This window comes from Podarcis tiliguerta (genome assembly GCF_965153285.1).
Source record: "Podarcis tiliguerta genome assembly, chromosome: 9".
NCBI classification, from domain to species: Eukaryota; Metazoa; Chordata; class Lepidosauria; order Squamata; family Lacertidae; genus Podarcis; species Podarcis tiliguerta.
The window spans coordinates 15,874,144-15,901,994 of NC_139542.1; the positions used below are offsets into that span (position 1 = coordinate 15,874,144).

The following is a 27,851-nucleotide window of genomic DNA, read 5'->3' on the forward strand; positions in this document are numbered from 1 at the left end:
GGTTATCATGGGTCTTCCATTTCCTACACATTCTCAACAGGCAGTGTGTATGGAGGTCTTGGGCTGCCCAGATGACAGGACCCCCTTCTTGGCTATGCTGATGTAGTCCAAATGAAAGCAGAGCAATACCTTTGGCACCAGCTTGGCTGCTGGAAGGTGCCACCCAAATGCCTTAGGGACTCTACTCCAGATTTACTCCTTAGCCTTTAGACAGCATCTTAAAAAGCAGAGACATCACCTTGCCAACAAAGGTCCGTATAGTTAAAGCTATGGTTTCCCCAGTAGCAATGTATGGAAGTGAGAGCTGGACCATAAAGAAGGATGATCGCCGAATAATTGATGCTTTTGAATTATGGTGCTGGAAGAGATTCTTGAGAGTCCCATGGACTGCAAGAAGATCAAACCACTCCATTCTTAAGGAAATCAGCCCTGAGTGCTCCCTGGAAGGACAGATCGTGAAGCTGAGGCCCCAATACTTTGGCCACCTCAAGAAAAGAGAAGACTCCTTGGAAAAGACCCTGATGTTGGGAAAGATTGAGGGTACAAGGAGAAGGGGATGACAGAGGACGAGATGGTTGAACAGTGTTCTCAAAGCTACCAGCATGAGTTTGACCAAACTGTGGGAGGGAGTGGAAGATAGGAGTGCCTGGCATACTCTGGTCCAGGGGGTCACGAAGAGCCGGACACGACTAAACAACAACAACTTTACTTCTCCTAAAGATATCTGGCAAGGCAATGGAGGTTTAGGATCCGAGTTTTCATTCTCCAAAAGGGCTCCCTTCCCAGCTTGATGAGCCCCATCTGCCCCTCATTTCCCTCTACAGCATGTGAAGTAATCACCTTCTTGACCATTGGACCCACTATTGGCCTCATCCGCTCAATCCACCAGTCTGTCTTTGCATACAGGGGAAAGCCAAGCTCAAAACTACTGGTGTAACTCATTGAACCACCTTTTGCCAAGTCTCCCTCCCTCACCGCCCTCGTCTCTCCAACCAGGAAAAATCAACGAATAACGTCATTGGAATGACTGCAATCCGAGCTTAAGCAAAGAACGGGAATTGTTACAAAATAAGGGGAATCATGAGGAAGATGAAGTTCAAAGAATTAAAGAGATTAAATAATTGCTTTCTTTTCTGCAGAGCTGAGATGAAAGGAGAAAGCCATATATTTTGACAGTATGCTATTAAAGTATTTGGAAACAAAACAGTCACACAACTGTAGCCAGCATATTAAAACGCCTCCCCTTTATACATTGTAATAAAAGCTTGAAAGTATACAGGACTCATCTGAGAACATAAAAGGCGGCATTACGCAGACACTATTTGACAGTAACCTTTATGCGATTTGCTCCATTATTGATAATGGCAGATTCATGTTTGCATAGGACTTTGGTAGTCAAATACTTTTGTGTGTGTTGCGCGGGAGTCCAGACTGACAGCCCATTTCACTTCTGTGAATCTGTCGCTCTCACCCTGTCCACTCCTACTCCCTGCTGGTTTCCAAAACGGCAACGATTAGTCAGGGTTTTGTTACTTGGCAAAAACCCTTGCCGTTTCTAAGCTGGTTTTACCTTACAGCATTTCTAAGAGCCCTCCTGGGAGAGCAAAAGGGGTTCCATGCTGTTAAAGTGCCGATTCTTACAATGTCCAAAGAGAAGAGTACAAAGGAAAAATCTCAATGTGACGGAGCAGCTTTGAGAGCAGTGCTTTTCAATGTGTTTTGGTGCAGCCACTGTGCACACCCAAGGCACACATGTGCACACACCAGGACTATGTACTGAAGACACGTGATGCACAAGCCTTGATGAAGCCAAGCAGGTCTGGGGTCTGGTTAGAGCACAGGGCACACGGGTTCAGGTATAGGAATATAATTTGACATTCTAAGATTTATGGCTTTACTTTTCACATTTTGCTTCAAAAAATTAAAATATTGGCAAGATCCCAGCCTTTATGGTTGTGAATTTAAACTTGAAGCAGTGTGGGCAATTCATGTTGAAATCTTGGGTGCCAGAGAGCAGGCAGGTTAAGATTTCCTGTGATGCTTGCCCCTCGAGCACAGCATAACATTGTACAAATGAGGCATAATTTATACTGGTATGATAACTAAACTGTTCTTGGAGTGGATTTGAGATTCCACTGCCCCTCTCAGTCCCATTCACTGTTGCACAATATCAGCAGCAACCCTGAACTTCCATGTATCTCTTGCTGTGCTGGGAAAAATTATGAAAGACTCATCAGAAAAGCTGGAGATTGGCAGAGTCCATTTCCTTTATTAACATTGACTCTAGCCTAAACAAAAAGAAGCACTGTAGAAGGTGATAACCAAAGGGTTTTTTTATTACAGGCAATGAAGCTTACAGAAGTGTGTGTGTGTGTGTGTGTGTGCGCGTGCACGCAAGCACACACCCCTACATCAATCTCAGTAGGTCATCGAACGTTCACACATGAACAATTCTGGGACAGGTGGGGTTTGTGTTCCTAAATATTATTGCCAGGCAATCTATTTCAAACAAGCAATCTTTAACAGTTAGCAATGGTAACCCTGATTAAAAATATATAGGTCTTTGGTTGCTTATCCATCATGGCCCTTCTCTAGGTTAATGGAAATGTTTTCTTCTTCCCTGGGTCATTTCAGCTAAATAGCTCGATGATGAGCTACTTCCAAGACAGCAAGAGCAAGTATAAAGGGGAAACTTGATGAGCGTGATTTACTCGTGCCCAAGGTCACAATCTCTCCCACAGGCATGTGTGCGCACTTTCGCACAAGCGCATCCAAATGAGGCTGCCCTTTTGAAAGTACCCTAAAAAGAAGGGAAATGCCTGTAATAGGAGAATTCTCATATCCAAGAAATGACTTAACTAGGACTGTGTGCCAGTTAAATAAATCTCGGTCAGTTCATTGGCCAACACTAAGCCAAATTAGGCTTAGTATAAGTGATCAAGCATGCTGGTGCAGTTAGAAAATTGTGGCAGCTCAGCTGTTTCCAATTCCTGCTGTTGCCTTAACACCCAGAGCCAAGCCGTGTTTGGTTGACTGTAATCCACAGACCCAGGCTTGCAGTTTTACTCACTACAGATAACCATTAACTGACACTAAGGTTTGGTTTCCCCCTGATCCTAGCTTTGTGTAGGGAACTTGGTGAGCCAGTGTGGTGTAGTGGTTAAGAGTGGTAGTGTCGTAATCTGGTGAACTGAGTTCGCGTCTCCGCTCCTCCACATGCAGCTGCTGGGTGACCTTGGGCCAGTCACACTTCTCTGAAGTCTCTCAGCCCCACTCACCTCACAGAGTGTTTGTTGTGGAAGGGAAAGGAGAATGTTGGCTGCTTTGAGATTCCGTAGGATAGTGATAAAGTGGGATATCAAATCCAAACTCCTCCTCCTCCTCTTCTTCTCTAGACTACTACTCATCACTGACTATTGGCCACACTCAATGGGAAGAATGGAAACTGCAGTCTGCTAACAATGGAGGGCCAGAGGTTCCTCAACCTCCCAGAGCATTTATTGAGTAGTCATCATAGAATCATAGCGTTGGAAAGTCCAAGCCCCTGCAATGCATGAATCTCAACTAAAGCATCCATGACCGATGGCCATCCAACCTCTGCTTAAAAACCTCCAAGGAAAGAGAGTCTACAACCTCCTGAGGGAGACTCTTCCACTGTTGAAAAGCTCTGACTGTCAAAAAGTTCTTCCTGATGTGTAGTCAGAATCTCCTTGTTTGTAACTTGAAGTCACTGGTTTGAGTCCTACTCTCTGGAGCAGCAGAAAACAAGCTTGTTTCCTCTTCCACGTAACGGCCCTTGAGATATTTGAAGATGGCTATCATATCTCTCCTCTGTGTGTCCTTTTTTCAAGGCTAAACGTTCCCAGCTCCTTCAACCGTTCCTCATAAGGCTTGGTTTCCAGACCCCGGATCATCTTGTTCGTTTTCCTCTGCTCATGTTCACATCCTTCTAAAACTGTGGCACCCAGAACTGGACACAGTAGTCCAGGTGTGGTCTGACCAAGGCAGAATAGAGTGCTTATTTGCTTGCACAAAGCTTATGCTGAGGCTAGATTATATCCCGTCTTTACTGAGCGTTTGCTTGGGATAGTTTACAGGTTGGTCATATGATAATGAGCATCCATCCTTGAAAGATGTTTATACATCTTTCCGTTTATTCATCCCACACTTTGCAATGCATTTCCCCTTCACTTCCCAAGCCATAAAAAGTCCAATTTGGTCCACTTTAATTCTGCAAACCTAACGTTCTGGCAAGCACAAAGCAGTGACAATCTGGAGACCCCCTTAGAAGAGACATTTCTTGTTCGGTCTTACATAAGATACAATGCCAATTTTTGGTGCTTTCCATCTGAAGTTGTACTCCTTTCAAAGATCCGCTGCCTAATTAAATTACAGGTAGCATATTGGGTTGATCAAAATGCGTTTCAACTCATCCATCAAAGAAACGATTGAACTCTAGTGTGATGTTTTTAACAGCTCTAAGAATGGTCAATGAGGACAAACTCCTTACAGTTCATGCAGTGCATCAAAACTTGGCACGTAAGTCCACTAAACATTTATTTTTATACTGTGTTATGGCATTATGGCAAGTAGAATTGACATATGCTCACGTTGCATCATAAACTAAAACACAACTCGGTGTGCATTTGTTGTTCTTAGACATGCAATGAGTCTGTTGTCACAATGAACTTTCACAGTAGAGTTCCGTAGGGGAAAGGCAATTGGCCTTCCTTTCACCCCCAAAGGGACCGAGGCTTTTTGAGGCTTCCAATCAAATGCTCTAAGTGCCTTGTGGGGTATTTTCAGTGTTCCACCAAAAGCTTCCGCATTGCCTCCAAAAAGAGTCAAAGAGAGGAAGCTGGAAGGTTCAAGGTCAAGGCCAAGATCTGGGGGGAAAGGTCAACTACCTTTTGCCCTGCTAAAAATCCTCTTCACAGTTCTGCCCATGTGAGCAGCTAAGCAAACAACAGAAAACCTTTTCTACCACTGACAGTCTCCCTTCACTTCCTTCAGCACGACTCAATCAAATGGGCGAATTGCCTTCTACAGATTGCCCAAAGAAAGAAGTAAACATTCTCACTGAAAGAGGAAACGGACTATTTAGATAAACTAAAGAATGGCTAGCTGGTGTGTGTTTGTGTGTATGTATTGGGTGTGGCGAGCTGTTTTTTGCCAATGCTGTGAAATCTCTAAGGCAGAAAGCCTGGCTATGCACCAGGGTTGCAAATGAACAAAGGGCTAACTGCCCTTATAAGACCACAATCCCCAAATGGGATGTTGCATGCAAGAAAGCCAGAGTCACACCTCTTCGACTGCATACATGTCAAACATTTAAAGCACATTGCGTTCCCCAAAGATTTGTAGATCTCACAGATCTACAAATTCCCAGCACCCTTAATAAACCAGTTTCCCAGGATTCTTTGGGTGAAGTCATGTACATTAAATTTATGGTGCACCTCTTCCAGGTGAATGCAATGTTTTATTGTGCTCCCCACCCCATCTTGCCAACTTCCTGCTAAATCCTAGAGCTGCTACTGGGCACGAGGTGGGTAGCATAAAGATGGGTCAATTTAGCCATTTTTCTTCAATGACAGTTCCTTTCATTACACGAGGCTGCCAAAAGGTCCAAAAAGCACTTTGAGACAGGGGTCATCTGCCTTCTACAAAAAAAAAACCGGAACTAAACAGTGAATTTTACTCTGCTCTTGGGAGTATAAAATACACTTAAATTTGCTGAAACAACTGAAGTGAAGTATGTACAAAGGGCAGATTTATCTCCCCACATTTTTAAAAAATATATAAAAGAAGCCACTGGTCCTGATGTTTCCAAGGAAACGGGATATATGAAAAAAACCTTTTCCTGAAAGGTCTGGTGGAAGGGTGGAAAAGCCTGAGGCTTCTACTAACTTTTGCCAATCTTCTCCTATTCACAACTATTCTTCTTAGCGAGGTCTCAGCAGAGGGCTCTGGTTCCTTTCCACTCTGGGACCTCCTTTGCGCATGGTAAGTCTCTGTGCATTCCCACATTTCGCCGGGTTCTTCTATACGGCACAATAAAAGCTGCTCGAGTTCCAGAGTTACACACAAGGATGGGAGAAGTGATGAATAACCAGCGGATTGTTTCTATATCTGACAATCAGACCCGAGTTGACTCAGGTTTCATGTACTGGGAAATGTTAAGTCTCTTGCTCAACTCAGATGACTGGAATATACAAGTGGAGAAATGGGACTTTGTCACTCCTTCCAGCCTTCTAAAAACGGTTTCCTGAGAATGGCATTAATCCATAGAATTAAACTGGCACGTAGCTTGTGTAGAGAAATGGGTGTTGCTGAATGAACTTGGTCAAGGAGGTCAACCTTCCAGGATTTTTGGTCAGATTACAAAACGAAACGTAAACTTGGTTTATACGTAAAACCAGGGGCAGCCTAAGTGGTGCCCTCCAGATATTGTTGGACTTCAACTCCCAACATCCTAGATCATTGGACCTGCAGGCCAGGGAAGATGGAAGATGGAGTCCAACAAAATCTGGAGGGCACCACGTTACTTATCCTAGCGAGGCATAATAATAATAATAATAATAATAATAATAATAATAATAATAATAATAGTTTCTTCCCGGTTCAGAAAACCGGGCTCAAGGAGGCTAACAACAAATTTAAAACACTTGATTGATGCAACAAATACAGCATAAAATACAGTACAAAACATGAATAACCATAAATTCAGAATTCAAAAATCAATTTAGTGGAAAAAACCATCCAATAAACATTAGATGATCACCAGGGCTAGATGGCTAAATTAGTCCTATTTTGGCCAGCAAGGAGACCAGGGAAGAATTAGCTGTGGGATCCCAGAGCGGGTAATCTTCATAAAAAGTGGAGGGGGCCATCCAATGAATGTTGGGAGGTTCAAGACATGCAATAGAATGTACTTTTTCACACTATGAGAATCGCCATCACATGATGGTGTGATGGGCAATTAGTCGCTGGCTTAAAAAGGGAATTACGGACTGATTTGTGGAGGACAAGGCTGTCAACACCTATTAGTCATGTTGCCTTCTTCCTACTTCCCCTGCCAGAGGCAATACAGTGGTACCCTGGTTCTCAAACACCTTCGTACTCAACGCCTTGGTTCTCAAACTCCAGAAAACCTGGAAGTGTTCCAGTTTTCGAACGTTTTTCGGAAGCCAAACGTCCAATGCGGTTGTCGGCTATTGTTTCTGGGGCACCTGCACCAATCAGAAGCTGTGTCTTGGTTTTCAAACATTTCGGAACAAAATAAGTTTGAGAACCAAGGTACCACTGTATTTGGCGCTTTTGTTTTTGAGGCTTTTGGGCTTAATTTATTTTTGCGACTGTGTGGAACCCAGTTCAGCTACTGATTGATTGAGTGAGTGACTGCGGAAATGGATAAAAGCCTCCCATTGAAACAATAACTATCCTCAGTGCAGGTAAGGGGAAAAAATGTAATTTTTATTTTTATCATCTACAATACTGTCTTATTTATTTTATAGTACAGTACATTGATTATTGCTTTCTTTTTATGGATCAATGGTCTTGTTAGATAATAAAATTGCTATTTTAGGGGTTGTTTTCAAAAGTCTGGAATGGATTAATCCATTTTGCATTACTTTCTATGGGAAAGCACGCCTTGGTTTTAGAACGCTTTGGTTTTGGAACACACTTCTGGAATGGATTAAGTTTGTGAATCAAGGTACCACTTTATACCAGTGGCTGAGAATCACACGTGGGGAAGAGTGTTGCCACGCTCGTGTCTTGCTTTCAGGCTTCCCATAGCCATCCAGTTGGTGTCTGTGAGAACAGGATGCTAGATTAGGTGGGCCTTTGGCCTGATCCAGCAGGGCTCTTTTTACATTATGTTCTTACGCAAAATCACGCCAAGATGCATAAGAAAAGGCATTGAACACTGATGTGGAATGAAGGAAAGAACCAGACAATATACCCAATGAGAAGCGAGACGGCACAGCCATCGTGGTTCTCCTGCAGGTGCAAACTGGGCTGCTGGCCAATTTAACAAATGGTTAAAACATCACTGCTACAAGCACACGGTGAACCTGTCAATCCCCAGTCTGCAAAGGGAGCATCAACAATATTTCAAGGCTGGCTCACTTTCCCGGATCAGCTCTTGAGCCGTCAATACAAACATTAGAGGCAGACGTTCTCTTCAGTCTGGGACAGTAAAAGCATAGCTTGCTTTAATATGCAAGTTCACCAGGTCCAAGGATCTATATGTAGCAGATCCCCCTTTCAGCAGGCCCGCCCTTATACATTCGTGTGTCGAGGTATCAAGTGCCCCCGGGAACAGGCACCAAAGATAGCATAAATACAACTCTATGAGTACATGACTTGCGAGTACTTGAGCTCCGGGTGCACTGCAGTGGGTGGGGTGATAAGGCACCAGTGTCAAAACTGAACCAATATCCAAAACAAACATTGATATATGGCAGGGGAATGGCTAAATATCTCCTGTCAATTTGCCAAAGAGCTGGGCATACGTGCTGGAACAGGCCAAGTGTGGAGTACAGCTGGGGTCATATCTAAGGAACCTTCGTTGTTTATCTGGTTCTTCCAAAATAAGTGCCTGATTTATCTACTGACTGAAAAGCAATCCTTAATTAGAGCACGCCCCAGTTATGGAAGAAAGCAAAGCTCTCTTGGAGAACATTTGCTGTGGAGGGCAAGGACACCACAAACAAGACAATGGTGCCTCTCAAAAGCAACAATAACTCTCTGCTGAACAACAGTCCACATTTTAAACCAGTTGGTGCGGTTGGGAGAGAGACATATCTGGCAACCCAACATATCAAAAAATGTTTACTTTCAAAAGCTCTGCAGAATTTGCAGAGAAGTTGAGGGATTCAGGCCGCCTGTGAGTTTCTGTGCCCTAAGTGTCCAAAATTTGCACAGCTGATCAAGCGTCACTTGTGCCAGATATTCCGTGCAAACTCCTCCTTCAAACAAAACACACCTTAAGCCTGCATTTAAATTTAGGGCTCTGGCTTACGTCTCAGAGATGAACTCCACGTGATGCTTTGCCTCGCACACATTTCCCCTGCGTATTTTATGCTTTTACAATACACAGCCACAAAGGTCACAAGAGAAGCCTGGAGTATGGGGGAGAGGGGTTTTTTAACACCTTTCCTCTGGGGAGGGGTATTTGTTGCAGCTTGAATTTTCTGTTTTTCCTCTACACACTATCTTTCCCCCCATGATATGGGGAACAACTGGAAGGCTTTTTTTTCTTTTTCTTTTTGCAGGAAAACCACTGCAGGGAAATGGTTAAGACGTCCTTCCACCCCAGTTAATCTTCCACTGCGAAACATCAGAGGAAAATTGACATATGATTAAGCATCACATGGAGGTGGGAAAAACGTGTCTGAGCTGGACCACAGCCAGCCTGCAGATGGGAGGCCACATGACTGAATGTGTCCAGCAAATAATATTCCACACTGCGTTTCCCCATCATGGTCCATAATGCAACAAAAGTCTGATTTTGGGGGGGAAGCAGTTCTGATGCGCAAGAGCTCCAAATCAGCTTTAATGACGCTACCTGAATTTGTTGCGATCCCATCTGAAAATAGTGACAGTCTGGAAATGCCCAATGCCTTTAAAAGTTGCGAATGCAGAAGAAACGCCCGCAAATTTCAGGTTCATCATCTTCTCAGTTTTCATTTTTTAAAAACAATGCAAGTTCCTCCTAGTCCTTGTGATATCTGAGACAATTACTGCTAAGTAAGATGAATTATAAAAAATCTGGCTTGATTCACATTGTTTATACAAATCATAGAATTCAGGTTCCCTTGGGTATTATTTTATTTTCAGACACAAGACTAGGCATAGTCTTGGTTACGGCGTAGCATTTCAGAATGCTGAGCAGCTGTGCTATGTTGACTATGTCTCCATTTGGCCAGGGCTTAGCTGTAGCTCGCCAGACTGAATCCTGGCCCGAAATCTCTCAGGTTCCGAGTTCAAGACCTGCCACAAGTCCAAGCCCTGACAACCAGCGTTTGAAATTCGCCAGGCGCATTTTGCACCTGGGCGCTGTGGGCTAAACCACAGAGCCTAGGACTTGCCAATCAGGTCAGCGGTTCGAATCCCCGGGAAGGGGTGAGCTCCCGTTGCTCGGTCCCTACTCCTGCCAACCTAGCAGTTCGAAAGCGTGTCAAAGTGCAAGTAGATCAATAGGTACCGCTCTGGCGGGAAGGTAAATGGTGTTTCCGTGTGCTGTTATGGTTTGCCAGAAGTGGCTTAGTCATGCTGGCCATATGACCTGGAAGCTGTATGCCGGCTCCCTCGGCCTATAGAGCACGATGAGCACCACAATCCCAGAGTCGGTCACGACTGGACCTAATGGTCAGGGGTCCCTTTACCTATCAACCACTTGCGAATAAGTGAGATTGCCCAGGGTGTCAGGATAGCACCTGACATCTCCACCATTTGGAGGTGCATGCATGGGGATCCTTGGATTTTGACTGTTTTCACACAATAGCAACACATCCTGTGGAATTCTATGCGTTGTATTTTATCTGCACAATCAGAATGAATTTCAGGAACCAAAACATGACTTCCAAGCCATCTGGTCCCAAAATGGCAACAAGGCATTCTGTTTTGGTGACTGTAACCCTGGTTTAAGGAGTCATACGGTGCCCAGCTTAAATGTCTGAGTTTCTAACACTGCTGACAACACGCCATTCCAGAGGTTCTCAATCCCATGAGGGGAGAGAATAGGGCTATGCTCATTGGCCGAACCCCCTCCATCGTGGCCCAATTAGCCCTGCCCCAACATCTTCCATAAGCTCTGATTGGAATTCTGCTGCAAGGAGGATGTTCTACCCTCCACACAATTTAGCATCCTTCCCAGTGCAGATGTTCAGTCCCAGCACATGGAAGGCTGGGCAGCTAGGAATGTGACAGAAGGGGCAGGGCCATGAAAGGTACCCCATTCTCCTTCTTGACACAATGGAGGGAAGGGCTGTAGCTTAGTTGCAGGGCACCTGCTTTGCATGCAGAAGGTCACGGGTTTGATCCCCAGCATCTCCAGGTAGGGCTGGGAAATACTGCTGTCCGAAATTCTGGAGAGATGCTGCCAGTCAGAGAAGACAATACTGGGCTAAATGGACCACTGGTCCAACTCAATACAGTGGTACCTCGGGTTACAGACACTTCAGGTTACAGACTCTGCTAACCCAGAAATAGTACCTCGGGTTAATAACTTTGCTTTAGGATGAGAACAGAAATTGTATAGTGGCGGCGCAGCGGCAGCAGGAGGCTCCATTAGCTAAAGTGGTGCTTCAGGTTAAGAACAGTTTCAGGTTAAGAACGGACCTCCGGAATGAATTACCGTATTTTTCTCTCTATAGGACGCACTTTTTCCCCTTCAAAAATGAAAAAAATATTTTTTTTTCTTGATTTCCCCCCCTAAAAACTGGGTGCGCCCTATGGTCCGGTGCGCCCTATGGTGCGAAAAATACGGTAAGTTCTTAACCCGAGGTACCACTGTATAAAACAGAAAAACCTCAATAGGGCTAGTGCCACTAGTCCCAGCAACCCCAATCGCCTTGGAATTGGTTCAAAAGCACAGCTCCCAATCCTGAAAGATGGAAACAAGCGTAAAGAAGAAATGCAGTTCAAAGCAAACGCAGCAATAGGAAAGTATGATGGCGAACACACCAATTTTTCTGTACCTTGTGCCTTGGACTCAGCTTTGGCAGTTCTCTGTCAACACTTGTCCGAATGAGTGACGGTGTCTGCTTGCAGCCAGCCTCCTAGAATGAGACATTACACACAGTTAACAAAAAAAGGGGGGTGTCAGGGGGGGGAGTGTGAAATTAGGAACGGCATGCTATTTCAAAGCATGGCTTTGTTCATACAATCTGAAAAACAACTTTGTTTTGTATCACATGTTTTGAATCTAAGTGCTTACATCTTCTCCTTTATGTTATCATTTTTAAAAAAGAAATAAATCTGGATTTGCTAAAAGTGCAAGCGTAACAAAAGGGGGGATGGGGCTAAAAAATCAAAAAGCGTACTGCGCTATCCTTTCTGCCTTGGTTCAGACCACACCTGGAGTACTGTGTCCAGTTCTGGGCACCACAATTTAAGAAGGATGTGGACAAGCTGGAATGTGTGCTGAGGAGGGCAACCAAGATGATCAAGGGTCTAGAAACCAAGCCTTATGAGGAATGACTGAGGGAGTTGGGTATGTTTAGCCTGGAAAAGAGGGAGGTGGAGAGGAGATATGACAGCCATCTTCAAATATCTGTCAAATGGAGGCCTTTTTTCTCCTGCTCTGGAGGCTAGGGTTCAAGTTACAAGAAAGGAGATTCTGACTAAACATCAGGAAGAACTTTCAGACAGCAAGAGCTGTTTGACAGTGGAACAGACTCCCATGAGAAGTGGTGGACTCTCCTTTCTTGGAGGTTTTTAAGCAGAGGTCAGATGGCCATCTATTATGGATGTCTTAGTTGAGATTCCTGTATTGGACTAGATGACCCTTGAGGTACCTTCCAACTCTCCAATTCTATGATTCCATGGAAGGGCAAAAGTACAAAGATACAGCGCAGGTCCAAAGTGATAATTACCTCATCCAAAGATTCCCTTTGCAAATAATAAAGATTTATAAAAATGAAAGTATTCTCGAGCTGTGAACTCCATAATTTTTGAGACTATGGTTTCTATATAGTCTTAAATGAGTCAGATATTTGCACATACTGTTGACGCTGAGTGACCGTGTACCTCAATAGTTGTATGAGAAATAAAATCATGCCATTACATTGAAAAAACAGCCATTCGAGCTCTACTTTTAATTTATGGGATATCCTCCCTAGACTGTCACACCACATTGCTGGGAGCAAAGTTATGAAGCTAAGAGCTCAAAGGACTGAAAAACAAAAACACATAAGCAGAGCCAAACCAAGGTTTGTTTTCTATACAGTGGTACCTCGGGTTAAGAACGTAATTCGTTCTGGAGGTCTGTTCTTAACCTGAAACTGTTCTTAACCTGAAGCACCACTTTAGCTAATGGGGCCTCCTGCTGCTGTTGCGCTGCCGCTGCACGATTTCTGTTCTCATCCTGAAGCAAAGTTTTTAACCCGAGGTAATATTTTTGGATTAGCGGAGTCCGTAACCTGAAGCGTATGTAACCTGAAGCATATGTAACCCGAGTTACCACAGTACATGTAGAAGCTCAGGCTACAGTGGAACCTCAGTTGTCGAATGCTTTGGAAGTCGAACGTTTCGGTTTTTGAACACCGACAACCCGGAAGTGAATGCTTCCGTTTTCGAACGCGCCTCAGAAGTCGAACGCCTTCTGAAGTGCATTTCTCCATTTTTTTCAATGGATTTTGCCAACAGGCAATTGCGCCTCGGTTGTCGAATGTTTTGGAAGACAAACGGTCTTCCGGAACAGATTACAGTCAACAACTGAGGTTCCACTGTATAGTTCTAACCTATGGTTAAGTTTTAGCCACTTCACAGCTTGGGCAGTGATGTTAGAACTGAGCAGGAGTATCAAAGTAAACTCGGTTGACTCATACAGACAGAGAGAGATATTATGCACTTGTTGTGGGAAGGGCTATTTAAAGATTCGTCATCCTTTGAAAGAGATGCCCAAGCGATGACTCTGGTTGACTCATGCACAATAGATGTGGCAGACGATTCCGCCCCTTCCCTGGCAGCTAAAAAGGATATCAAAGGTAAAGGACGAAGACGCTGGTAAACTTTCACCTGCAAGGGATTGGACAGCTCTCCCCATCACTCCTTATTTAACAATGTTTTGTTGTCTTATCCTATTTCCACCCCACTGATCCCTTGGTAAAAATACCCATCTGTTCCATGAAGTATAAACAGATATAGGCCCTATGGGAAGAAAATGTTCTTTTGGAGAGGAAACAGTAATCAAGGAAAACAATTAAGATTTTGTTGGCAGAGCCTTCACATGCTTTTCTTCCAAGTATACTGGCCACATTTATGGCTTTACTGCTGACATGAACTCTGGTATAGCAGGTGCTTGACACAAAGAGTGGATCACAGAGTTAAGGAAGTTACCCTAGAGATCATGCAGTTCAATTCCCTGCTCAGTTGTTCAAGGAAACGGCAACACTTCCCAGCAGGCCTTGCCCCAATAGGTAAAAAAGGTAAAGGACCCCTGGACAGTTAAGTCCAGTCAAAGGCGACTATGCGGTTGCGGAGCTCATCTTGCTTTCAGGCCAAGAGAGCCAGCGTTTGTCCGCTTTCCTGGTCATGTAGCCAGCATGACTAAACCACATCTGGCACAACAGGACACCGTGATGAGTGCCAGAGTGAACAGAAACACCGTTTACCTTCCCGCCACAGTGGTACCTATTTATCTACTTGCACTGGTGTGCTCTCGTAATGCTAGGTTGGCAGGAGCTGGGGCAGAGCAATGGGAGCTCACCCCGTTGCGGGGATTTGAACCGCCGACCTTCTGATTGGCAAGCCCAGGATACTCAGTGGTTTAGACCACAGTGCCACCCATGTCCCTATAGGGACACCCCCATACAGCAGTTGCCAGGCCTGAGGGTTCCCCCTCCCTCTGCACTGCTCTAAGACTCCACCTCTGGATGTTGCCCAAGCAGTCTCAAACTACACCTGTGAACCTCTGAATGTGCGTTCTTCAGAGAACGGGGCTAGGGGAGTTTGTTGCAGCAGGAGAGGGAGACGCCCGGAATTTTTCAGCAGTCTCTTCACTCCTCCTCCTCTGCATCAGACTCTGAGTCTGAACTGCTCCTTGCCACCGGCTCTTCCCGCTCACTAAACCCTGTTGTCCCTTCAGTATCAAGCCCCTTCTCCCTCTGTCCTCTCCTCAGTGTCCCACCACCAATTGCCTGGCTCTGACACTTCCTCCTCTGGGGTTTGTTCCCCGGCTGGTGCTTGCCATCATTCCTCTTCATCCAGCCAGCCCCTGACACCAGTGCAAAATTTGCAATGTAGGTCTGCCTGGCAGATGTTCATCCAACCTCTGCTTAAATGCTTCCAGAGGAGAAGCCACCATCTCCCCCCCGGCAGTCTGTTCAACTGCTGAACACTTAGAGGAGCATCTCCAAATGCAGGGATGAGGCACCTGTGAGACTCCTGCTGCCCTCTCCCCAAGCCAGCATGGCCAGCAGTCATAGGTAACAGGGGAAGACCACAGGTCCCCCATCTCTCTCAAAACTTTTCAACTCAGTTACAGAGTTTCGTTCAGAAATAAGCAGTCAGTAAGTATTAGCATTTTGCTGAAATAGCACCACACCCAAGCCAGTATTTAAAAGGTAAAGGGACCCCTGACCGTTAGGTCCACTCGCTGATGACTCTGGGGTTGCGGCGCTCATCTCATTTTATTGGCCAAGGGAGTCAACGTACAACTTCCAGGTCATGTGGCCAGCATGACTAAGCCGCTTCTGGCGAACGAGAGCAGCGCACGGAAACTCCGTTTACCTTCCCGCCAGAGCAGTACCTATTTATCTACTTGCACTTTGACGTGCTTTTGAACTGCTACATGGGCAGGAGCTGAGACCGTACAACGGGATCTTACCCCGTTGCGGGGATTCGAAGCACCGACCTTCCGATCAGCAAGCCCTAGGCTCTGTGGTTTAGACCACAGTGCCACCCACGTCCCTAAGCCAGTATTTAGAGAGTGTTAAAGGAGAAAAGGAATTTAACATTGTATGAAAATCTTAAGATGCCTAAAGCGAAAGGCTTCGAGAGTCTTGCAAGCTCAAGGAGGAGACTCAGAGTTCCAGGGGTTGTGAGCTGGGATGGCAAAGGTCACAGAAGCGGTAATCTTCTCCTATCGTGTTTTCCCGGTTAACGGGGCTGGGGCTTGCTGCCAAAGGACGGCATTGCGTTACAGGATGTAATGACAGCTGGCAGCAAAAGGTCTAAACAGTATGTCTCGAAGGATTGGAAGAGAACAGGTATGATGAAAATTTAACAGGATCCATTATACACACTCTGACTTTGGCGTTCTCAACAGACAACTGAAGCATATTAAAATCAAAACTACAGTATTAAAACTGAGGGTGGGGAAATCTAAACCACATGTCACACTTTGAGCACAACATTCCTTTTCCTAATGGAAAACTACCACGGAACACCGCTATCTTTTACCTCCAGGCTGCTTTCCTGCTCAGAATTTCACCCTTGTTTGCTTTTCTTCCCACAGAGGGGAAAACTATACAGAGACTATACTGAGGGGAGAGACTCCATCAGGCAAGGCCTCTTTCCACCTGTCTTGCTCTACCCTCGGCTTCTCAATGTGCATTGTATTGTTTTATGTACTGTGGCTTGCCGTTGTTTTATTGATTATAGTTTAGATATTATTGTAACTGTTGAGTGGATTTCTGTTTAACTTTCCTGTGTTGATATTGTTATTTTATACTATTCTAATGATTGTTGAATGTTACTTCTTTTTTGATGGAGGTTGCCTATTTTAAGGTTGTGTTTTATTGTCACATTTTTGTATTGCATTAGATTGTTGTGAGATGTACATTCTTTGTTTCTTCAGCTTGTAAACCGCCTTGAGTATTGTAAGATAGAAAGGCGGTATACAAATTAAAAATGATGATGATGATTGGTATTATTTTCTCCTTGCAAGGAGAAAAGAAGGCGGAGCCAAGAGGTAGGTAACGTGAGTGGGTAAATGTCTCTAGCAGGTATGGGGTTGAGGCCCTCCTCTCCACTGCTCACCCTTCCACTGTTGACCATAGCCTCCCCCATGGCAACATTTGGATGAATCCAAACCACAGTGGAGGAAAGTTACCTGCAGCCTGGACCAAAGTCATGGAAGTTGGAGGTGGCGAGAGGATGAACAGCCTCCCATCAAAAGAGAAACTTCCACAGAACTCATGGCAAACTTTAACATGTCACCTGCCAAGGTACTACTTTGATACCTTGTGCAATTACTTGACCCCCCCCCAAAAAAAGGAGAGAGGGGTGCAAAACAATCTTAATACAGGCACTCACTTTCACTAGTATAATTTTTGCCAGATCTTCACATGGGCGCTTTTCGTTCTCCTTTTGCGGGTGTTCCCATTCAAACAAGGTGGTGTAGTTCTCCAGCATCTGGGCCATGATTTTGTTGCAGATTTCCTGCTCCTTCATCCCTTCAAATCCAGAAGACACGCTGCAAAAACATGAAACAAGGTTGGGGACATTATAAACAAATGTGACGTGCCAAATGACCTGTAATGAGATAGCTGAATGCCAGCAAAATTGGGCACCAGGAAGAACATCGCCATGGGGTAGTCGTGGTGAACTTGTGGCTATCCAGGGGTTATTGAACGACAACCCCCACCAGCCCCAGCCAGCATGGCAAATGGCCAGGGACGATGCCAGCTGTAGTCTGGCAAAATCTGGACCGTCAAAATAAGGGTTGGTCTGATTTAACTTCTTGAACCTAGTATGAAAGGAGAGAGAGAGAGACAGGAGGTTCAGGGAGATTTCGAGACACAGCCCAAACACAATGGGTTAGAATCATAGAATCATAGAGTTGGAAGAGACCACAAGGGCCATCGAGTTCAACCCCCTGCCAAGCAGGAAACACCATCAGAGCACTCCTGACATAATAGAATCACAGAATCATAGAGTTGGAAGAGACCACAAGGGCCATCGATTAGATCAGTGTTTCTCAACCTGTGGGTCCCCAGATGTTGTTGGACTACAACTCCCATCATTACTAGCCAGCATGACCTGTGGTCAGGGATGATGGATGTTGTAGTCCAACAACATCTGAGGACCCACAGGTTGAGAACTGCTGAAGCTGCACCAAGCTGCTGCCAGACTACAACTCCAACCATCCTTGCCCATTGGCTGGGCCTGCTGGAAGTTGTCCCTCAATAACATCTGGAGGGCACCAAACTGGGGAAGGCAAAGTTACATCTTATTTTACACTTTATTTTGTAAATATTGCATACAAACTGGGTTGGATCCAGAAGCAGCCCCTAAGCAGGAGACTCCCATTGGCTGAAAAAGAGAGGCTTTTTTTCTGATTTCCCCTGTTCTCTGCAGTTCCCAGCTGGAGTCCTACAACATAGAACCGTAGAGTGGGAAGGGTCTAAATCAGCCTTTCTCAACCTGTGGGTCCCCAGATGTTGTTGGACTACAACTCCCATCACCCCTAGCTAGCAAGGCCAGAGCTCAGGGATGATGGGAGTTGTAGTCCAAGAACATCTGGGGACCCACAGGTTGAGAACCGCTGGTCTAGAGGGCCATCTAGTCCAACCCCCTTCAATGCAGGAATATCAACTAAAGCATCCATGACAGACGGCCATTCGACCTCTGTTTAAAAAACCTCGAAGGAATGGATGAAATTTAAAGACTATTTAGCTAAATATGTTAAGATAATTTAAATAGAAACACTTGCAAGTACCAGATTGGCTTAGGATTTAAATATGTGATGTTATAGAATAATTTCTCTAAAGTTAAAATGAAAAGCAAGGAAGATGTTAATTGATTAAGTGAATTTTATGAGAAATGAGTTTTGGAAAACTTTTACAATGATATACATAGAAACTCAGCTAGGGGAATTTGAGGAAGTCACCAAAAAATGTTAACAAAAGTGGAATTATTACAGTTAGGATTTATGTTTGTTTGTTTTTTGATGTTTGTTATAAAATTTGGAAAATCAATAAAAAAAATTGGGGGAAAAACAAAAAAACATTGAAGGAAGGAGAGTCCACCACATTCCGAGGGAGTCTGCTCCACTGTCAAACAGCTCTTACTTTAAGTAAGTTCTTCCTGGTGTTTCATCAGAATCTCTGTTCTTGTCACTTGAATTCAATGATTTGGGTCCTACCCTCCAGAGCAAGAGAAAACAAGCTTGCTCCATCCTCCATGTGACAACCCTTTAGATATTTGAAGATGGCTATCATCTCTCCTCTTGGTCTCCTCTTTTCCAGGTTATATACCTGCAGGCTCTTCCTCCCTGCCCTACACAATGGTCTTCTAGAACATTTCCTCACCTCAACCTTAACTGGTCATCATTCTCCAACAGATCCAAATGGGACAGGATAGCCCAGAGGAGGCCTTGTTAGTGCTGTGCTACAATTCTCCAAGCTTGAGAAATGATGCTTCAATCAGCAATGCATTTTTAAAATGGCTCGGCAAGGCATGTGTCTCAGTCCTCATGAGAGCCAATTATTTCCCACCCTTCTAAAAGCCAGTTCTCCAGGGGTATTGTGTTAGCCAGCCAAACAGCAGTAATATAGTGGCTAAGTACTTTTGGTAACGTAGGAAGAGTGCCAACAGAACAGTAAAAAATGCTTGTAATGAAACAAAAGTATAGAATACCTTAAAAGTCCCTTAGGGATCAGTCTGGAGCTATAATTAGAGAGGAGCGGATCCCTGTCACTTTTAATTTAAAAAATGCACTATGGCTGAGCCTTCTATTTACTCTTCAGTGGCATCTTCACAAATATCAAATGAGACAGCTGAATTATGAAGTGAAGGACACTGCTCTGAACCTGAAACAACAACTTTTCCTCTTCCTCTGTTGTGAATGAAGTGAAGGAATGAGATGAGAAGTGAGCCTAATCTCAGAAGCAAAATCCAGACATTGTGGCAAACTCTAGTTCAGGGAAACTGAACTATGGCTTGTCGTTACGTCCAATTGGACAAACCATGATTGAGAAATGGCTGGCTGAACGCATGGTTTGGGGTGAGTTTTCAGAATGCTAGCCTTACGATTTGGTGAGGTTTGAATTGATGCCTAAATTTGCATCTGCAGACCTCACCAATTTTTTTGCAATTTTTTCCAGCTGCACTTACCCATTTTATCTGCTGCCATTTATAATGCTTGTTAATTTGTTACAGGTATAAGTCGTTCATCATCTACACCTGCTGTACGTCACCCTGAAATCTGATCTGATGAGACGGTGGTATAGCAATGTTTACAATAAATGCCTCTACAAATGCTGGGCCGCCACCAACACATTTAAATAAACAGGGCCACCTTAGTTCCATAACATGTTTACTAAGTTTATGCTACAGGAAAAAAAATCTCTCAACTCATTTTAGATCACAGCAGAAGCAGAGTTGAGCTTTCCCAGCTAAGATCAGCTGCCAGAACCCTTGCTATCTCTTAATCTCCATTTTAAAAATGATTAACCTTTTGTAGTTTTTGACTCCCTGCAGCTCCTGTTGCTTTTAAAAAAACCCATCTGGAACTCATTTGTATTTTCATAACGACCTTTTCTATTACATGACCTTGGACTTCTCTTTAGATTTTATAATGACCTTGTTATTCTCCTTATTGTTTACCCAGTACTTTGGAAGCTCGATTCAGTCCATTATACCAAACCATGGCTAAGAAAAATGACACCTGATTTGACAAACCATTGTTTGTGATTGACTGGCAAAGCTGAATCAGAAACTATGGACTGAAGGATTGCAAAATGGATTGCGCTAACTATGGTTTCTGTGATATCTGAATGTACAAACTATAGAGAAAGCTGCTGTTCACCTAAGACTGCTGAGCACGACAGAAAAAGAAAACAGATCAGCAGCACTAAGCCATAGTTTGCCTGTGTGTTTGGATGCTCCAGCCATGGTTTGGATTCTAAACTATGGTTGGTGAAATGTCTGAATTGGGTTGAAAAGATTCAGAGCACCATACTACACATGTATTCTCGTAAGTAAGTACCACAGAATTTAATTGGGGTTACTCCTAGGTAAATGTGTACAGCATTAAATTGAGTTTCCTTGAGTTCTATCTCAGGAAGTAACAGGAGTGAGTCAGAGACTAATAAGATAATTTAGGCGTATGGGGGATGGGAGAATGGTACTAGCCCAGCCTGACTCCCTTCTCCCTTGTCTGATGCCATGCTGAAAACTGATTTTACAAACTTCCTCTGTTTGCAGACATCACTTGAAAAAATGTCCAAACCCATTGGGCGGGGGGCATGGGATTGGTTCCATGGTCCTTTGATTCCCAGCCCATCTGTTCAATTACATTTTCCAACCAGATTCTGTCTAGCAATCCTCTTCCAATGACTTAGAGGTTTCTTGCTATCTGCATACTTTATCCCTTTCAGCTTATTAGTGAACAGAACTAACCTGAAACCTAATCTCCAACAGACTTAATTGACAGTCTGAGGATTTCCTTGGTCACAACTGCAATTTCCCTAATTAGCTCTATTTCAGTGATAATTTGCACCTCGTTGAGATAAGGAGCGGTTGCTTCTGGTAGGTGCTCAAGTAGAAAAATGCACCTGCCCTACATGGCCCTTTGATTCAAAAACAGGGAGAAGGCAGGGGGTCTCACCGAGTTTTAAATATTTGGCAGTCTTATTTATTTTCAAATTTTATATCCTGTTATACCTTGTCCAACAGTACCTTATCATCGGTAAAGACAAGCAAGATCAATAAAAACAAAAAAGTGGGAGGAAGAGGCAAAACAAATTAAAGAAATCCAGGAAACTAAATGAACAAGAGAATCAAAATCTAACCATAGAAACAACATCGGCTCAGCTTTAAGCACTTCTCTAAAAAATAAAAGAAAGCAAGGTTTTTCCTCCCATCCTGAAGTATCTGTGTCTGGTGGGTTTCCCTAAGCAATGACAACTATTTCACAATGCTGGCACCACAACTGAAAAGGCCCTTCTTCTAGTAGACATGTGCCAGACCTCACAGGGTGGAAGAACTTGGAGCAGTGTCTCCAATGCTGTACTATTTTCACTCACTGAAGCATCTCCTTCTAACAAGTGGGAGATGGCTACTGCTTACAAGTTTCCTGCAGGCATCTGATGGGGCACCATGAAAACAAAATGGTGGACCAGATACCCCTCTGGTCTGATCCAGCAGGGCTCCTCTTGTGTTCTGACATCACTTCTGATGAAAATAGGTAAACTTGCTTTGGCTGCAACAGTTCTTTGTGAGTGAAAGAAAAGGGGAAGAGTTCGCTAGCTGGATAAGATTAAAAATATTTACTCCCATGTAGGTCCCACTGAAATTTATTATTTAATAAATGTCTGTACCACCTTCCGGGGACGCAGGTGGCGCTGTGGGTAAAAGCCTCAGCACCTAGGGCTTGCCGATCGAAAGGTCGGCGGTTCAAATCCCCATGGCGGGGTGCGCTCCCGTCGTTCGGTCCCAGCGCCTGCCAACCTAGCAGTTCGAAAGCACTCCCGGGTGCAAGTAGATAAATAGGGACCGCTTACTAGCGGGAAGGTAAACGGCGTTTCCGTGTGCGGCTCTGGCTCGCCAGAGCAGCGATGTCATGCTGGCCACGTGACCCGGAAGTGTCTCCAGACAGCGCTGGTTCCCGGCCTCTTGAGTGAGATGGGCGCACAACCCTAGAGTCTGTCAAGACTGGCCCGTACGGGCAGGGGTACCTTTACCTTTACCTTACCACCTTCCAGAAATAAAATTCTTCCCCAAGGCCTTTCACACAAAATACCATTAATAAAATACAATAAGTGACTGGGGGGAAAACTCAGTAAAGCAACCGCGTATTATTAAAACTAGTCATCCAGCATAAACAATTACAGCATAATATATTCTTCCAAGACCACGTCGCATTTTCATATTCTCTGTCACAACTAGAAGCCAAGGCCCAAGGGAATCTGTGGCCCTTCAAATATTAACAGACTACAAATCCCATCAACACGCTGGCGGGGCCTGATGGGAGTTGAAGTCCAACAGATTCTGGGAACCCAGAGAGTTCTCTACACCTGCTGTACAATTTTCAATGACCGTTTGAAAATATCCAGGAGTGGGAGTGAGGTGGGGTGTTACTGCTGAGTAAACAGGTTTCAGTTTTGCACTGAGAGTTGTTCTCCATCTTTTACATTATCAACCACTGGGGCAGGTAGTTTCCCCCCTACTACGTGTGAACTCTTGTCAATGGCCAGCAAACTAATGGAACTCTTTCACACTCTAGGCAAGGCGTACGGTTGGGTAAGCCACCACTTTGCAAAAGTGTGCAGGCAGAAAATGCTGCTGTGCCTCGTTAGCAACAAATAGTCTCTAAGGTCCTCAGCTTCGCCAAAGGGGACTCTGCTAAAAAAATAGGCAGCATAAATATTACTGATGATAAATGTTACCGGTGATGCCCTTGTGGAGTTTATTCTTAGCTCAGCAGTTCACATAATTTCCCAAGAAATGAAAGGCTCTGAAAGAACAGCCTCTTGTGCTTGGTTATATTTCAGATGTGGGAGGGCAGGTGGAGGAAGGAAGAAGCGAACCTCTTTGTGGCTTTCAAATGTCAGGGACAAATTGCTGTTTTGTGAACTCCTGATAACAGTCAAGCTATTCCACATCAGATGAAAGGCAGCTGGGCCAACAGCATCTGCATTCTGCATTTAAAATGGACACGAAATGTCGGATTGGCTGTTGTTCTATTTGTGTCAAGGTGACCTAGGCCAGGAGGAGCGTGACCCAAAAAGGACATCATTTCAGGAAATGGTCAGGGCAACAGATATTTGCAAACCTGAGAGCTGGGCTCAAGGACAGAAAAAGCGTCACGCTGGCACAAAGAACACTGCATTTTTAACCGTATGTTAAACAGATATCTGAACACATCAAAATTAGGAGTCCTCCATGTTGCCAGACTCTTAACTCCCATCAGACCTAGCCATTAGGGCCAACAGTCAGGGATGATGGGAGTTCTAGCCTAACATCAGAAGGCTACAGGTTCCTCATTCCTGATGTCAATAAAAACAAGGTGTCTTCTTCCTTGATCTACAAACCTGTGGTTGTGCTACAATGACTGTGCCTTGTTTTCCAGAAAAATGCTAAAGAGGCATTCAGCGTGGCTGGTGTAATTGGCCCTAACTGGCTCTCTGCTGGTCCTTTGCTTATACTCGCTACTTCAACCAATCCCCTTCTTCTGACTAGGTCATGGTCATAAGTAAGAGGTGACCCAATAACAAGATCAACTCTCATTGGCTCCCAATGGCTTTTCAATCAATGCCACAATCCATCCATTTTTATTTTATCCTAACCCTCCTGCAAGGGACGCAGGTGGCGCTGTGGGTTAAACCACAGAGCCTAGCACTTGCCGATCAGAAGGTCGGTGGTTCGAATCCCCAGGACGGGGTGAGCTCCCGTTGCTCGGTCCCCTGCTCCTGCCAACTTAGCAGTTTGAAAGCACGTCAAAGTGCAAGTAGATAAATAGGTACCGCTCCGGCGGGAAGGTAAACGGCGTTTCCGTGTGCTGCTCTGGTTCGCCAGAAGCGGCTTAGTCATGCTGGCTACATGACCCGGAAGCTGTACTGGCTCCCTTGGCCAATAAAGCGAGATGAGCACCGTAACCCCAGAGTCGGCCACGACTGGACCTAATGGTCAGGGGTCCCTTTACCTTTACCTCTCCTGCAAATACCTCAGGATGACACAAATGTTTCTTCTCCCATTTATCCTCCTAGCCCAGGTTTGTGGCTGGGGCGAGTTTCGAATTCCAGCTCTTCCTAGTCAAAGTTTAACACTCTGCATCACACGGGCTCTTTCCCAGTGTAGAAAAGAGCCTGGTGCCAAGTTGAACGAGCAACCTATGCCTGAAAGGGTTTTATATCACATTACCAATCCCTGAATCACCCAGCCTGACACAAATCTGATTAGAGCAGATCAGCACTGCATTAAAAAAGTAAAATAAAGACTTCGAGGAATTTGATTACATGGAAGTGAAAACACCAGAACGACAAGTGAATCAGGCCCAGTTAACATCTGCTTTTAGGAGCACGGAGTTTCATGCCACTGAAGTCTTGTCGCATCTCACCAGGGAAGCAATAAAACCCATTTGCCCAAGCTTAGTTTGGGTTTTTAGATGGGCACTAGCTCTTCCTGAAGAGTGTGAGGTCATGAGAAATCTTATAAGCATTTCCCAATACTAAACCAATCCAATTAATTAATTCACTTTTTAATGATGCAACTGCCTCTCCCCCAGTAGAAACACCGAAGGCTATTAACAGGAGATGAAGAAAACATCATGTACCAAACTGGGCACTATTATAAGGTCAAGGTAGCACTTTGTAGTTAAACATTCTCTAGAGCCGTATCTTAAAAAAAAAAAAGGAAGTGTAACTAAAATCGTTATGCAGGGTTAAGTGGTAGGAGAAGGTAATCAAACAACCCTGCAGTTCACCAGCCATTTATCTTGCACTGGCAGACTTGAAATTAGACTTGCGAAAAAATAGGATTGGCAAGAGCAAGAAGTAGGCGGCAGGCTGTGAGGGCAAAGTGCATACAATCAGGTATACAAACACACATTTCCCCTGGTAACAGTTGTCCGGACGTGAGCTGTTGAAAACAGGTGGAAATATGACTAAGTCAGAAAACGCAAGGGTGCCTGGACTGATCAGATCTTCCAATATCCTGTCTTTGGGAATTACTAAATCCTATGCGATTAACTGAAGTTGCAAAACGTCTGCTGCTGGCAGCAAAGGAACAACCTTTCCCTAAGGTTCGTCAGAAGGGTGAGGCATTAGCAGGTGCCTGTCTTTCATCTGGGACTATTCCACACCATGGAAAATGCCTGAAGTTCTGGTGTTGCAATTGCTTTTTCTAAGAGCTACCAAAACACACACACACACACACACACACACACACACACACAATTGTAAATCGAATAGCAAGCTGTTCCTTAAGAGAAATGGATAACAGGGGTGAGGATCCTGTTGACAGTGCAGACAAGGTGCATTCATGCTTGCATGGGGCTTAAGGTCACTTCCTCAGCTTTATTCTCTGAGTGGGGAAGAGATTCTTTGCAACTCTTGTCTGCAAAAGGCGTGAACATTAGTAGTGCATTCCTATCTCTGTTTAACTCAGCCGTAAGTCCCACTGATATAATGCTTACTCGGGGGCAAGTGTAACAGCCAAACCCTGTGCATGTTTATAGGAATGTTGCCTAGCAGCATATTTCTATGCATGCTTACTCAGATGCTAGCCTGAATAAGTTCAATTGGATTCACCCCAGATTAAATATATATGGGATTGAAACCCCGACCTGCTATTTTGTGCTACTTCATGCAATGCAAGTTGGCTAGATTTTTTGGTTGTAAGTCGCTTTGAGTTGCCTTGAGCAAGATAAAGCGGCTAAACAACAACAACATACTGTAAATGTGAACTCAACCAAGTTTCTTCTCCATCCCACCCAAATGCAACTGCTAAAATACAGTGGTACCTTGGTTCTAAAACGTAATCCGTTCTGGAAGTACATTCCTAAACCAAAGCGTTCCAAAATCAAGGCGTGCTTTCTCATAGAAGGCAATGCAAAATGAATTAATCTGTTCCAGACTTTTAAAAACAACCCCTAAAACTGCAATTTGACATGAATTTTACTATCTAATGAGACCATTGACCCATAAAATGAAAGCAAAAAACAATGTGGTTCCACATAGTCAAAACAAAAGCAGAAAGAGCCGCGCTGCAAAAACAAAAACGCAAAATAAATAGCAAAAACAGACAGACCTCTGCGTAACACTCAAAACAGAAGTGTGGCACTCAAAACGGAAGTGTGGCACTCAAAACGGAAGTGTGGCACTCAAAACAGAAGCGTAAAACTCAAAACTGAGCATGTTCAGCTTCTGAAAAAAAGTTTGCAAACCGGAACACTTACCCGTATTTTTCGCTCTATAAGACGCACCAGACCACAAGACGCACCTAGTTTTTGGAGGAGGTAAACAAGAAAAAAAATATTCTGAATCTCAGAAGCCAGAACAGCAAGAGGGATCGCTGCACAGTGAAAGCAGCAATCCCTCTTGCTGTTCTGGCTTCTGGGATAGCTGCGCAGCCGGCATTTGCTCCATAAGACGCACACACATTTCCCCTTACTTTTTAGGAGGGAAAAAGTGAGTCTTATAGAGCAAAAAATAGTGTACTTCCGGGTTTCCAGTGTTTGGGTTCCAAGTTGTTTGAGTACCAAAGTGTTTGAGAACCAGGGTACCACTGTACTGCCAACGCCCTCCTTGCCTCAGGTTTCTCTGCCTCCGTTCTCCTTTTTCATCATGTTAGAAATACATAGCTGGTGCCTACAAATATCAAAACAAGAGGCTGCCTACAGCACTCTTTGCATATTGCACAAATAAAGTCCATCAGAGATCCTTTCATTGCTGCCCACTGATCATCGCTCTTGAGATTCCACAGCATCATAAACAAGCCAGTCACAAGAGGCAGAAAAAAAGGCACAAACATTGGCTTACAAAGATCAACAGCAAAAACATCCTCAAAGGGTTGTGGGAGGGCATCCTTGTCTTACATAACAAGTTTTAACATCGCAAAAACAGAACGTATTTGGGTGACAGGCAAGGGAGGTGGGAAATCAGCAGGGAGAAAGATAACAATAGCTCCTTCGCCAACCTGGTAGTCCAAAACATCTGGTGGGCATCACTGCCATCATCTCTGACTGTGTTGGCTGGGGCTGGTGGAAGATGCAGTCCAGAACATCTGGAGAGGACTAGGTTGGGGGAGGGCGTATTTACAGTATCCTTATTGTTGAGATGCTCATCTTAAAAGCTAATACTGTAATTTGAATATGGTTCAAAATACAAAAATAACTTATAAATATCACCAGCATTTTGGCATGCACACACCACCAGCTCAATAGGTTGCTATGTGCCAAACCACAGCAGGAGGACCAATGTAACGTATTGTCAGGGAACTGCCATCAGTGCTGGAGGGGGAGAGCGAAAGCCAGAGGGATTCCAGAGAGCGTCCAGGGATCGGGAGGAGCAGCCCATCTTCTGGGGAAGAGAATCAGCGTAGCACCAGTGGAGAAGGGGGGCAGCTGGGGGAAGTGGCAAGGTGGTCCCATGACTCCTTGCTTGGGACCAGCGGGGAGAGTAGGGGTCCTCCGTTGCCCACGCCCTCCCTGCGCAGAAGGCTTCCGCGCAGAGAGG

At 44.5% G+C, this 27,851-nt stretch overlaps 1 protein-coding gene across 2 annotated transcripts in view; it reads right to left on the reverse strand.

Annotated features, from left to right (window-relative positions):
* Positions 1–27,851, reverse strand: part of FAM13A (family with sequence similarity 13 member A) — a 135,149-nt gene that overhangs the window by 94,222 nt on the left and 13,076 nt on the right. For both annotated transcript variants that reach the window (XM_083398272.1, XM_083398271.1), the window contains 2 exons: positions 16,987–17,146; positions 11,706–11,786 (listed from right to left, as the gene is read on the reverse strand). In XM_083398272.1, the coding sequence (XP_083254398.1) occupies positions 11,706–11,786; positions 16,987–17,146 (241 nt within the window). The remainder of the gene's footprint in view (positions 1–11,705; positions 11,787–16,986; positions 17,147–27,851) is intronic.